The 14,558-nt window shown below is 39.6% G+C and overlaps 1 protein-coding gene across 1 annotated transcript in view; it reads right to left on the bottom strand.

Annotated features, from left to right (window-relative positions):
* Positions 1–576: 576 nt before the first annotated feature.
* DCBLD2 (discoidin, CUB and LCCL domain containing 2) overlaps positions 577–14,558 on the bottom strand; it is a gene marked incomplete at its 5' end in the record, with an annotated part of 23,384 nt that continues 9,402 nt past the window's right edge. The window contains 9 exons of the mRNA XM_009073024.1: positions 577–1,030; positions 1,835–1,972; positions 3,124–3,173; positions 3,549–3,642; positions 4,629–4,805; positions 5,217–5,364; positions 9,693–9,817; positions 11,481–11,696; positions 14,178–14,218. Of these exons, the coding sequence (XP_009071272.1) occupies positions 588–1,030; positions 1,835–1,972; positions 3,124–3,173; positions 3,549–3,642; positions 4,629–4,805; positions 5,217–5,364; positions 9,693–9,817; positions 11,481–11,696; positions 14,178–14,218 (1,432 nt within the window). The remainder of the gene's footprint in view (positions 1,031–1,834; positions 1,973–3,123; positions 3,174–3,548; positions 3,643–4,628; positions 4,806–5,216; positions 5,365–9,692; positions 9,818–11,480; positions 11,697–14,177; positions 14,219–14,558) is intronic.

Raw genomic sequence — 14,558 nt, 5'->3', positions numbered from 1 at the left:
TAACCATGTGAACAAAAGCTGAAATTATGTAACCCAGAATCAAAACTATTTTATGCCATGAAGTTAATGGGAATTTTGCCATCAGTCCTGATAGTCCAAAGTTGTGTAGACATTTTATAAGGAAAAAGGAATTTTAGAAGCTGCAGTGCTTAGCATATAGATGTTAGAATGTTAAGAGCTTTGGGTTTTGGGGTAGGGTATTTTCCCCAAGAAATAGTACCATTAGCAAGAAATGACTGGCTTTTGTACTTTAAACTGTTTCTCCCAATTATCATTCACATCTATGAATTACTGAAGATAATTGTGCAGAGTTCTTCTCTCATGTCTGACAGACAATTGTACAGTAGTAATAAAAACGTCCATACTTTTGCAGGAGACAAGCTGTGAATTGTATATACAGCTTAAGGAAAGGCATTTTAAGGAAACAGAATTACTGCTTTCCCAGACCTCCAATACCACATCTTTTTTGGTTCAACATTGTATTATTTAAGACTAACAATATCAAAACAGTGGAATTAAAAAATGAAACTGTCAGCTTTATGGAACTGGCTTTTAAAAACAAGCCATCATTCCATCTTTCTCATGAGCTAACTCAGTTCATCCTTACTGCCAGTGGAATGGGCCATGCTCTGTGGTACCTGGTACACGAGTTCGCCAGCACTGCCTGGCCCCTGCTGCCCCTTTGGTATATCGTACAGTGCCTGTGCTGAGGATGCACTGTCTGTCCTAGATAACAGCTTGTTGTAAGTTCCAGCCAGTGGAGGAGCTTGACTCCCTGCAGCTTTGAAGGTGGAAATGGAAGGAACGCCAAGAGGTGTGCCAGGGTGGCTGGACATGTCCATGATTATTGGAGTTGCGTACTCTGGTCCAGTTATGGGCAGTGGCTCGGCATAGGCATGGTAAACTTCTTGTATGGGTGAATTGTAAGGGTCCAAATCAGCATAACTTGCTTCTTTTCCTTCCTCTGGTTTAAAAGTTGATCTCTGATGAAGTGTGCTGACAATTCCCCCTACCAGTGGCTGAGCATATTCTGTGTTGCAAACCCCAACAAAACAAAATAAAAACACACTTGGTGGATACTTTTTTTTACAGCAGCATCACATTAAATACAACCTGTCAATAGTCTCACAGAGATTATTATCCCAGATCAAACCAGTGGTCCATCTCTGTTCACCAGTGCCAACCACTTTGGAAAAAGAGTCCTTTCCACCCAACAGTTAAAGCCATTGGGATAGCCACAACATTCCCATTTCTCAGGTTTATAGTTCTTCCCTGGTAAGCTGCAATTTCCCATGCTGTAAATCTGCCTGAAAAAAAATCTTTTCAAAATGTTCTTCCCTTCAAAACTACATTTAAATGAAATTATCCTGCCTGGCTTTGGATAAAAGGTGGTCCTTGGGGTGGAGGGTTTGTCCTTTGAGGAGGGAAGCCTGCATGGGGTCAGCTGAGATGTTTTAGTGAGAGTAGGGAACCAAGTGCCACATTTCAGATTTGTGCATAAAGATACTGTGATGACATTATTTCCAGTATATGAAAATATAACCAAAGAATTTTTCAATCCTTTATGGGGTCTAAGAACAAGTGCAACTAAATACAGTTGCTGTTTTACCTTAGGCAAGTGTCTATCTAGAGCACATCAAGTCTATGATACTCAGAGAACAGATCTGAAAAAGCCTGCATTTTAAGGAACGTGCTTACCCATAGAACTCCTCATTTCTCCTCTGTTTCCCCCATAAAACAGGGACTAACTGAATGTACCCAAATTCCTGACTTTTTTTGGCATGTCACATTTATATGTTTAATTTACATGGCCCACACAAACAGTGAAAAATACCTGCAGACTCTGTTTGCAACATTGTTGGGACTTCTCTTGGTCTTAGGTGACTAATTTCACTGCTGCTGTAGCGTACAGGAGTTTCTTCATGTTCTGCTGACTTGGTTGGGAGAAATTGCTTCATTCCTTTCCACCATCCTTCACATGGATTAAGAAGAAAAAACAAACAAACCAGCCAAGACTGACTATATACTCTGTCTTAAGCTACTGAAATATTTTTGCACCACAACTTGTACTTTGCAGAGCAGATAAATAACTCAATTATCAATATTTGCATGTCCCTAAGGTTACAAAGTCTTTTAATATTTTCTGGCAGATTGAAGATCCAGAGGTGACTACATGGCTCTCATCCCATCACCCTGGCTGAATGCTGACCCTCAGAACAACACATAACAGCCACTACAGTCAAGTCACTCTGCCCCTGAATGGCCACTAGCAGCAGTGCCAAGGCTGCTCATTACACTAATTAGGTAATGCAATACAACAGAGAAAACACTATAAAGTCAGACATGATTTTACATAAAATTACAGACAATCTCAGTTATAATTAAAAGCACATTTAAGTAACTGATTGTTAAAGTCATGTTTCTAACTCACATTTTGAAAAAGGTTCAACAGTGAATATTTTCAAAACCTGAATATAGCTGGGTTTAACTTCAGTGGAAATGAAAAGGAGGGAGTGTGGCCATGAGTGTTTTCTTGAGAGAAAGTAGGGAGGGTTGGTTATTGACAGGCTCCCCCCTGCCTTCCCCCAGTAGCTAGAGCTATTCTAGTTTTGCTGTCCATTAATATATTTCATTCCAGCTGTAAAAGAACATCCTGTAGGTAAAGCCCAAGAAACAGGAGATTCCAAAAACACAGAATACTGTTTAACAAAATCTGAGGTAGCCTGTGGGAGGGGACAGAGGTTTCACAGAGAAGAGCAGCCACATTATTTTGACGCTGCATGTGGCCACATTTCCTTTTAAAACAGAACTGCATACCAACCAGAAAAAAAATCTGTTTATCCCTCGTGTTGTATAATTAAGAGGTTCTATAATTCGTTCACTAAAAAAGAAAATCTGAAGCTGTCAAGCTCTAACAGGAGACACAACATTTACTGAAAAAGAAATAAAAAAATCAGAGAATGAAGCAGTTAAGTTTGGCCAGAAAAGAAATTCAGTGTTCACTATGCCTCCATCAGTTAGCACTAGAGAAGCTTCTTCTGGTGGAAACTGTGTTATTGCAATCTGAAACAGGCATCAAACCAAAAATGCCAAGAAAGAGATTTCATAAAACCATTTTGTTACCTGCACGATCCCAGTAAGGTAGATCATATGTGCCCTCAGCTTTTTTCTTGCTGTGAAAACAAAGATAAAGGGGGTATTTTAGCCAGTCTGCTTATCAAAAGATGCATTAGTTAATGCTCAGCAATTATCACGTTGACTCTAACTGGTCCTCAAATTTAATGCATAAGCACCAGTAACCTGGCTTGCCATCACCAGTCTGCTGCTACTGGAGAAACCAGTTTTTAGTTAAAGCACTTCCAGTGACAATAGTTTAAAAAATGTTGAGTTTGCTGTCCTCAATATTCAAGTGAGTATTTTCTCAGAGAGAATCCAATTCCCTCCACAAGTGCAGACCACGTAGTTCCCACAGCAATACATGCAGCATTTCATTCCCACACACCAGGCTAACATTCATTTAAAGTACTTCCATTGATCTATTCATTTACCGGTTTCTCCAATGCCACGCACAAACTAAGATAAGAATCAGAGTAGTGAAGACCATCACCAGCACTGGAACCAGAACTGCTGCCAATGCCACATCTGAAAGCCATTAAATTAAGTGGTGTCAGACAGAAAAGCTTCTCATAAATCAGTTTTTGATTTGAAAATTACTCGGGTAAAGCACAAAATTTTCATGTATAGCGTCCACCACACCAGATCCCGCAGCTAAGCTACCCTGCTGGCTGCTCCCATAGTGTGAATTTCAATTAACATCTGGCAGTTCTACATGTATGCACAGCTGGTGGTTTTGCAAAGCTTTTCATCAAAATCAACTGATTTGTTTTAATACAACATTTTTCTGTTAGAACAATGTATTACTTAGATAAAAAAATCCGGAGTGCAACCACTTAGGTTTGAACTCCTATAAGAAGTAAACACCACAGTGCCTTAACAGTTAATCCCAACCAGCCTGGGCTGGGTCTGTGTGTGACATGAGACCATCCTGTCCCCTGCCATCCCAAGGACACTTCAGCAGTGCCTACATCTGCAGTGACTTTGCTCCCTTTTCTGACCATTTTCTTCAATAACCAAAATGATGATGCCAGATCATGTTCTTCAAATTTCATGTCAACGACAGTGCTCCACAGAAGATTTGCTATGTCAAAAGTGTTTTGTTCTAAGAAATTATCGAATTCAAGAACAAAGCAGTTACATCTGATTCATTCAAAAGGGAAGTCCAAGTTGCAACTTCTCCTTCTGACAAAATTTGTTCAGTGATGAAAAGCTGAACTCAGTTTAAAGAAGTTTTGAAAGACAACTATTATATGTATATAAAACCCACACTGTATATACATATGTACTACATATATGACTTGGAAGATTGGTTTTGTTTCCACATGCAGTATGCAACTGTGAATTTTTTATCACACATGTATTTAGTAACTGGTAAATATTAAAAAGAAAATATAGATAGTTAGCTATAATATAGTACATACTGAGAAAATTTAAATTCAGAAAGCACACTTAATATATGCCAAAGCACTGAAACACGTTCCCAAACACTTCTACTGCTCAGCTGTGGATACCTTTGGTTACACTTGGAGTCACTGTGGTGTTCTTTATTTCAGGTGTGAAAGTTGTTTTATCTGTCTGCAGCGAAGTCTTCACTGAATGAATGATGTCATCCATGAAGTCAGCATTCTTCTCATCATTCTTGTTCTGAGGTGGTGGTGGTGGTGGCAAAGTAATTTTAGGAGCACGAGCTTCAGAAGAAAAGAATTTATCGGGAAAGTTTTTTGAAGTACTAGTTTTCCACGATTCTCATTCAGGATAAGACAACTGGAATAGTTTGCTATAAAGCTTTAGTTTGTGTTACATAATAAGGAAAAAACCTCCATGAATCAGTAACATAGAAAGCAAGTGACTGGTGTCTTTTGAAAAACTTATTTTGTAAATTACCTTGTTTACACCTAAATTTGGTATTTTCCAGGTTAAGGGGCAATAACTTTTGAAAAAATTCAGAAGTACCAGTTACAGAAGGATTATGCAATCAAAAAGTACTTTTTTCATTGAAAATATATCTACAATGTAACCTTTAACCTTAATAATTTCCCTTGCCACCTTAAAAATGTCACTGCTTGTCTTGCACAGTTGAAAGTTTTCAGTTGCCTTACCTATGCTAAACTGACATCCCAGCAATTCTACTTTCATTGCAATTTTCTGGTGCCATTTTAATGGGTTAATCCTAAAAAAGCGTGCGATAATAGGTGGAATGAAATTGTTGCGAACTTCCTGGTACAATTCAGTATTCCCCTGAAATATCTAGAAAAGAAAAAAAAGAGAGAAACATTAAATTGTACAAATCTAATAGCAACTAAGTAACTGCAAGCAATGTTGATGCTTTACTTAGGAAAAATAAGCAGTGCAGGATCCTGAAAATTTACCCCAGAATGGTGCTGCTGCCTGTGCATCTCCACTCCCTAGGCCCTATTACATATATAACCAAATAAAGCAAAGAAAGGTGTGTGTACATGTATGCTCAAAGCTACTTAGCTCAGAATAAAGGTACCGTGTAAAATCCTACTGATGCTCCCCAGGCAGTGCCTGCTGTTAAGGACATCTCACATGTTTATGGCACTGAGGAATTCTAACTCGGTCCTTTATGGTATTTTTCCCTTACTCTTCAAATATGTGTATAGAGCAAGGAGTTGCAACACCACGGAAGCAGGAATTAAGCAGTGTCTTCACACAACACAGCAGTTAAGCACAGTCTGTCTGGATAGTATATATCAGAAGCATAAGGAGACACAGTCAAGTGTGTAACCACACTGTCCTCTTGTGGCTGCTGTCTACAAGGGCTGAACCAAAAGCAAAGTAAAAGGATTTGGCTTGACAATGTGAAAGCTCTCTTCAGTCTCACAATGGGCCATGCAATTCTGGAAGAGAAAGGCACAGACTGTGCGTAAAGAACGAGCTCAAGCTGGTGCTTCGCTGCCCATCCTTGCACACTGAGAACTCATCAAAATGTGACAACATAGAACGGGTCTGTCTGGTTGAAATTTAAAAGCAGACAGCAGAGAGACAGTCACTGCGTGATGCAGTGTAAGCATACTACAAACTCACAGCCAACTATGGGTTCTGCACCTCCCAAGCTGCTTAAAACAATATAGCAGCTTGGCCCAGGACTCCAACCCCCCCTCTCCTTTCAGAGACCTGGCCTGGCATCATGCTTTTAGGTAGGAGCTGTCTCTCCATGTTAGTGCACAACAGTTGGGCTTTGGCTCTGCACATGCAGCTCTGTGGTGCTGCTGCAACACAGGTCACGATAGAGGTAACAGTAAATGAGTTTTTTGTTTTTAAAGCACTGATACAGGTGTTGAAGATCACTTTGGACATAATGCAGAACAGAATTATGGCACTTGCCTGAAAAAACAAATACAACAGGGAGTTTCTGCTCTCTCATACCACTTGGTAAACAATAAAGCAACCGTGCCATTCTTGAAGACAAGTGCTGCACTGCGTAACAGCTGATGTGCCTGCACAGCATGGAGTGGTCAAGAGCTTTTAGCACATCTCTGATCAATGCAAATTGCTGTTCTTTCAACCTTAATACACAAGGTAAGAGATTTCTGTATTGCACTCCTGTGTTTAAGTTTTTGTAACAAAATGACTAGAATATCCCTGTAGGGTTGAAATAGAACACTTATTCCAGGAAACTATCCATTCAAAAGCAAAACAAGCCACACCTTAAATGAACCTGGGGCATTCAAGGGACTCACTCCTGAGCTCTCTGATGTACTCAATGTGTATCCACCCTCAAAAGACACTCAAGCCCCACTACCATTACTTACACATAAGAATTTTGGTTTGTCCTTACAGAGGCATTGATCGTCTTTATCTGCACTGACTGATCAAATAGACACAGTCAATGTAGTTAGCCAAGGAAAAATAAATCACTCAGTATGATGTGGTACTTCATGTTTGAGTATGCTGGGTTTTCTACATCTTTAATTAGCAATCATCATGTTAATCTTTATGCACCAAGTGACACTATTAGACTAACTGCTAACCCATTCATGATACTAAAAATCCAGGTAGGCAAACATAGATATTTCCCTTGAGAGTGCATAGTCTGCTGTTCCCCAGCTTACTGCAGTGCAGGTGGACAAGCACGTGGGTCTCAGTGATATTTGTTCTGCTCATTGTTCTTAAATATACTTAGCATCAATAAATGAAGACAGATTAAGTGTGGGGGCAATTCCATGATGTCATTTTGGAAATAAATGACTAAGACAAAGCAGTCACAATCCATGTGCCCACAGAAGACTAGGTTCCAACTTACAGCCACTTTCCCCCTAAACCAGGGCAATTTTAAGACTTATTTCTTTTTTAAGATGACAGGTTTGGAGTTACAGATCTTGCCAGATAATTATTTGGTTTGATAAAGATGCAAATGAGAAGCAAAATACAGAGGTGACTTTCTGAGGGGATGGGCCCAGCCCAAACTGCCACAGTACATCCTTGTTTGTGCTGTGTCTCCCAGTGGCCACTACTAAAAGAAGGTACAAGCCACATCTGGCTACCCAAGCAACACATGCAGAATTTATGGATTAGGGACACAGACGTCCAACACTGAAAGTTTCACATCACATTTCTGAGGTTAAGCATGTAACAGCAAAGGCAAGAGGAATTGGTAATGACTATTACCTGCAAGAAAGATTAATAGTGCAGAAGTTCTCTACTCCAGGCTTTTATCAGTCAAAGCTTTTCATGGCCAGTGTTATGAGTAACATAACTTTACCTGCAGCTCTGTACTTTTTGTTGCTCTAATTTTTGCACAAAGAAAATTTGTCTCTGAGCTCAATATAGCACAACCTTTTCAATGAGAAATCACTTTCATATTCCATTTATTACCAAACTCTCTCCATTTCCCTCTGTGCTGTCAAACAAAACTTCTAACACTGCAAACCTGATTTGCCATTTTTCCCCAATTTAAGCATTTTCAAGCATTTTATTTTTTTTCACATAGAAGAAGTTTAAGGGAAGTTTTTCTTGAGTGCTGCCAGATTTCTAGAAGCTATTTGCAAAGAGGACTACAGGAAAGTCTTGGAAAAGCTCCTAGTCTCCTGAAAAACGTTAGGAATTTCAAACATCTTTCAAAAGCACCTCCCAGTCATCTGGTGTGCAATTATGTAAGGCTCAATCAAATGCAAGCATATGCATCCCAAGCAAAGCTGCATCAAGTGAGGTGATGGCAGACAGAGGGAAAATCTGCTCTTTTGCACCATACTGAACCATTTTTTTTTTCATCTAACTACAACTGGCACTTAGGTATATATGCTCTGTCATGCACTGTCCCTAGCGGCACACAGAGTGCAAAGAAAGATCTGTTGTCTGTAATTTCAAGTTTCACAATTTGCTTCATTTCATGAACGTGCAAGAGGAACAGTATGTTCAAATTACAAGGCAACAGCTGCAAAGGTTTACTAAGGAAATTATCAAACTAACCCTGAAGCCTAAATGCAGGCAGGTGGTTACCTGAGATTTTATCGTATGGCCAGGAGAGGGCACTCAACACTAGGAAAATATCCTGGATTTTTATTTTTCGTTTTTCTTGGATACTTCATACTAACAGTCACGTTAGAACACATGTAGGTTTAAGGACATGGACCAGCCCTGAGAGTAAATTCTCCTCCTTTCTTTCAGGAAAGTTTCCTACTGCAATTACACTCAGTGTTCAAAAATCTCTTCTTTAACAAACTTCAGCCTTTCACTTATCAACAAGATGTAACTACTACCTTGAAACATTCTTATCCCACAATAAACAGAAGAAAACCAAATACAGCTACAGAGTGATCATTCTGAAAAACTGTTTCTAAAAAGCTAAAAAGTTACTAGTTACTGTGACATGCATGTACTACCACAACCCTATAGAAGGTAAATTATATCCAAATATTCTAAGAAAAAGAAGGAAATCCAGTTCCAGTCAGTTTACCAAGAATCCTGATTTAAGAAAATCTGATTTGAACCACCAGGACATGAGTCTTCTCATTTTTAATGTCTATTAAATACTGCAAAGCTGTAAACAGAAGGAAAATAAGCTTATCTTGCTACCTGTTAGGTACATTTTCTGTGTGGCAAAGCACTTGCAATCTGAACGTGCAATTTAATTTTTTAAGGCAACTCCCCTCTGCAAAGGTTATTCTCTTATATACAAAATTTAACAGTATTTGGTCAAAAAGGAAAGACTGACAGAAACATTATAGAAGATGAAAAATTACACACTCCCTAACATTTATTCTGTAACCACAAGAGGATAAGAAAATAAACTTTAATTCGCAAACATGCAACCTTTTTTAAAAGAAATATGATTATTCTTGCAGTGATGCAGTACAGACAACCTTCCACTGGCAACAGAAGTTTCTCATATAGAATATTCCCACCCCAAATGGTAACAAAAATATCTGAATTTCAGAACTGTTCAAGTCCTTACATATTTGCGTATTTTCTTCTGCATGTATACTGTCTACGACTCAAAGTAACACTGAAAAGGAAGATTATCCAATGATTTCTCACCATATCAAAATAAGTTGCATTTACAACTGTGAAATCTCCACAGAACATACCTAGAAAGTGTGTGGTATTTTTACCTTATCTTTATCCATGCCAGGTTCTCTGTACACTGTCCACTTCTGTGCGTCATCACTGTATAAAATTCTGTAGGCTGAGACATAATAGTAGTGTTCTGCTAAAGTTGATCCAGTAGTTATAATGCCTGTGAAAATGAAGGTGCTCAGTTAAGACAAAAAAAAACCTGATAGCAGTTTGTACAAATTAACAGATCAGCTTTTGAATCCAGAGTTGCATAGCTGGAGTCTTCACTGGTCCAGTTAATTTCAGGGAGTTTATCCAAGGTGCCAGGGTCTGAAACTCCTACAGTGACTGAAACTTAATATATTATCATTTTAGTTACTTTTAAATTTTAATGTTCATGATAAAGACTTGTTAAGCAGTTTCCCCCCATTTCTTGATGGAAATGGCCTGTTCATTTAACCACAGCCCACTCCCATCTCCAGCTGCTGAGACAGCGCTGCTCTTCCCTGAGCTTGTACTGCCACCAGCCTAAAGGCACCATTCAAAGACTGTAGCTTCCTACAGTTGAAGCTTCAGTGCTGCAGAACAATTCACACAGAAAAGCTGCTTTGTAAAAGCTTATTAGCACAGGAATTAGAGGAGTGATGTAAAATCTAAATAGTCCCCAGGGAGGTAATAACAAAGGCTGCTCGTAGACCTGAGTTGCTTAATGACAGGAAACCAAGCTGCTGATACCAGGGTGTGTAGCTGAGGTTACAGAGCCCAACTCATACATTTGAGAAAGCAACAAACCCAAACTGCTTAAAGGAGGACGTTTCACAACACCTTTAAAGCTCATGACTCTAAGAACAACAGCAAATCACCTCTGAACAGACACCTTTAAAGCTCATGACTCTAAGAAGCACTCCAGCTAAAGCCAACTCATTTTTCATTTAAGTCAGATGACGAACATGCCCATTAACAACAGCAAATCACCTCTGAACAATTAAATCAAACCAGAAAACAACAGCATTGGCACCGAAGACACAACAGCTGCACTGCTACCCCAGAGGTTAAACCCAAAATGCCAACACCTCAGTGCTTCATTATTTGGTATAGGGAACACTGTGATCAACTGGAAACAGTAACCTTGAGCTCGCTTGCTCAACTCCCAAAACATGAAGTAAACCATCCAGAGCAGACTGGGAAACAGCACCTCCAGCTGTCTCTCCAAATAAACACAGCTATTAAAATCACAACGGCTGGTCCATCACCACCTCTGTGGAGGAGCAGAGCCTAACCCAGAGTCTGGCTGCATCAGCCTGCACGGTTTGGCCTGTTTCCTGAGGGAAGGCACAACTGACTGCTGAGGGGCACACAATGCCAAACTCTTGGCACAAGTTACCCTTCAGGTGAGGTGAAGGGAAGGCTGCCAGCTAGTTTACTCTGTCTGCTGTTTATCTTGCACTGCTCTGCAACCACTCCTATCTCTACTGTTGGATTCACTACAGCCGTGCCAGGCAGTAGGGAAAACCTACAAACGTAAGTCAGTACACCTGCATCAGAAGTATCCGTGGACTGAGCTGACTGGATTTCAATTTCCACCTCCAAGGAGACAATTTGCAGGAAAAGCAAAGCATCAAGAATCCAATAAACCCACAGAAAACACTTCCAACAAACGGAAGAGGTGTCTTCTGCTAAGAAACTACACCTCACCTCCAGGCTCCTCAGTGTATTAGCTAGGACACAGAACCAAATTTGCTGTAATGGCAATTGTCACCTGGACTTTCATCTATGATGAAGCACTGGAAAAAAGTAACCAAACTTTTAAAATGTTGCTGAAAAGCCACATCAGATTCACTTACCTGTTATTCTCTTTTCTTTGTTCAAGTCAATCTGCAACCACTGATGTTCATCACTGATAAAAGCAGCCCAAGGAGGACCAGGCCTTTTTAGTCTGGCATTTTCAGGTTTCCAAATGTTCACTTGTCCTGTTTGGTTAGGCCACTCAAGAATAGATGATGACGTGATCTGGGAATCAGGAATTACCCCAGATTCCATCCCCAGTGTCCCATAGCAACCTGAACAAGAAAAAGTGAGGTTTCAAAATGAGAACTCAAGTTACGGTGCTTGGATTTTAAGACTCTACAAGCAAATATTAAACTGCCACCTAAATTTATTCCATAACACTACCAAAAAAACACAGTCTTCCGCTTTGCAACAGTGATACTGTGGGGAAATTTTGTAGTCTTGATAATGCCATAATTTGTCTGTTCTAAGAGTGATGTGGATGGTCTCTCAGTCACCACTCATACAGAGTGCTAGACAAGAAGCTTTGGGGAAACTGTCACAGTTAAAGAGTATATATGTTTGATGCAAGAATGGGAAACTGACTACTTGATCAGTTATTCCTTTTGTGTCTATATAACTTGGTTTTTAAACCCACCTCAGTGTCATAATGTGAATTTGAACAAAACACCAAAGGATGTAGGAAAGTCATGTCACAATCCTGGCCTTGAGCTGAAACACACCCTTGACATTAGTTGCAGTTTTTTGGTCACCATTCTTACTAAAAGATTATTCCAATGTTGCATTCTGCTGATGGCTAAAAAGTATCTCCTAAGTTCACGGCTAAGTTCCCTTGTGCCTAGTTGATATCCATTTGCTGTGTGCTAAAATCTTGCTCTGTAATGCCAACACTTTTCCCCTCTCACACATGTAATCTCCAGCAATATCAGCAGAGAGCAATCTTTGCCTTCAGTCAGTCAGGCTGAACAACCCAGCCTAGTTTTTCCCTTCTCCTGTGAGTTCCCCCTCTCCCTGCAGGTACCACTGCCATCCCCTCTGCACCGAGGTCAGGCACTCATCCCTCAAAGGAGGTACAGGTGGCAAAGCTCACATGCAACTGGATCCCAGACAAGGCCTTGCCACGTCCTGTGAGATGGCATTAATAGTTTACTGTCTCTACTGGGTGTACTTCCCTTGCCACAGCACAGGATCACATTAGCACTTCACTGAATCTGTCTTTTCCATCTAATGTGCTGCCAGTTTAAAGCACAAATGCCTCAGTGTTTGTGTACCTGACTGACATTCCACCTTTTGCTTTGATTCATCACTCAAGCCTAAAAGTCAGGTAGGTCTTCCTGTACAAAGAGTTTCATCTTCCTCTGCACTGACCACACCTGTAGCATGAAAAACATACTTCTCTATTTTGTACCCAGTAATCAAACCAAGTACTACAGAAGAAACACACTAGGACCTTCACCACAGTCTGATAAACCTCATTTAAGCATACTGTAGTCTTCTTTTTCCTTCAGCTAACTCCTAGGGAACCCAACTACACAGACATTTGGGTCACTGAAATCCAGAGAGTCTAGATCAGCACTTTGTCCTATCTCTCCATATTTCCAGGCCATTTAATTACTTTCATACACACTATGAGATCACATTTTGAAAGAAAAAAACCCAACCCAACAAACACTGCTTGGATCACGGTGTTTAATATTCTTCATGCATAAGGACACCAGACACGCAATTCCTTCTTTCAGCTCTTGCAGAGGTCTGGGAGAGAAATTATTTTGAAATTCTGTGAATGGTATTTCCTAATTTTTGCTTGTTTGTATATATTTCCATCTCCAAACACTCTTGCCCATCAGATTCCTGTCTTTATATCCCCATTCAGCATCCCTTTTGTTTATATATTAAGTACTTGCTTACTTTTGAGGAGTATGTGCATGATTTTCCCCCATTTTTGTTTTTAAACTTTACCCTTATAAAAAACAGATGCTATGGTTTTCTGGGGTTTTTTTATACTGCTACTAACACAGTTAAAGAGACTAAGAAAAGGCCACCGTCTTCACAGAACGTCCAACATCCACTCCAAGACAGCATTTAAAGTGACTGACAAAATAACTTCTATATAGAAAACTACAGCTAATTTATTTGAAAGACAGGTGAGACAGAAAGTAAACACATGCAAATCAATAAAGCTTCTTGTCATACCAATCTTCAATCTGGTATACACGATGAAACAAAACATAGCAGCCAAGAGGGGACACAAGTTAGTCACAGAGCAAGAGAGACAGTGATTTATCACACAGCATTTGGTTGCAAGAAAACGGGAGGAAAAAAAAAGTAAAAGAGGTGGAGAAAGTTTCTTAGCAGACAACCAGGAAAGTGTAAGGAGTAAACCTGGAAAAAAACTCGAATGCACAGTTGTTACAAATAAAGAGCAACTCTTAAGTGCCCAGTTCTGCTTTAGCACCATGTTCAAGTCAAGTCATTTTAAACTAGACTACAATAGAGGAATGTAACCTGAAATGATCTCCTTCTGCAGATAAGCAAGGATTACTTTACACTTCGCTGCCCCTACAATGTTGTGATGATTAATCATCAAATTGAGATAGTAAAACAATTCAGAAATATACATCACTGAGGAACGCAGTTAAAAAAAAGGTTCATGAACTAGAACAAAAATGAAGAAATAAAATACCTGCACACTTATTTCTACTCACAAAGTTTGCATGAAAGTATTAACATGGAATACATGTGGCAATGCTTACCACTCGTCTTAAAGGTGAAGAGACTTGTAGATAATGGTCCCCTGCAGAGAACAAAAGATGTTTTGCAATACTCAGAGAGGAAAATTGAAACAAACTGTCTTCAATTTATTTTTCTTGTCTGACTGCCACTGACACCTATGCACATATGCCTATACAAGCACTTAATGGTTAAAGTAACACTTCCCATCACCAAGTTATAGTGCTTTTAGTACAAACACCTTTACAACTGAATCTAGTTCAGAGATACTGAGTTCAATAAAGTCTTTCAAGCAAACATCTACCCAGCAAAATGCATGACTTCATTGAAATGCTTCCCTTTCAAATTAAGCTAATCAAAATAACAAGAATCAATCCCCTCTGACTGCTTTCATTCCTGGGACT

This window comes from Acanthisitta chloris, unplaced genomic scaffold (genome assembly GCF_000695815.1).
Source record: "Acanthisitta chloris isolate BGI_N310 unplaced genomic scaffold, ASM69581v1 scaffold8604, whole genome shotgun sequence".
Taxonomy (NCBI): domain Eukaryota; kingdom Metazoa; phylum Chordata; class Aves; order Passeriformes; family Acanthisittidae; genus Acanthisitta; species Acanthisitta chloris.
This window is presented reverse-complemented; position numbering and strand designations above follow the sequence as displayed.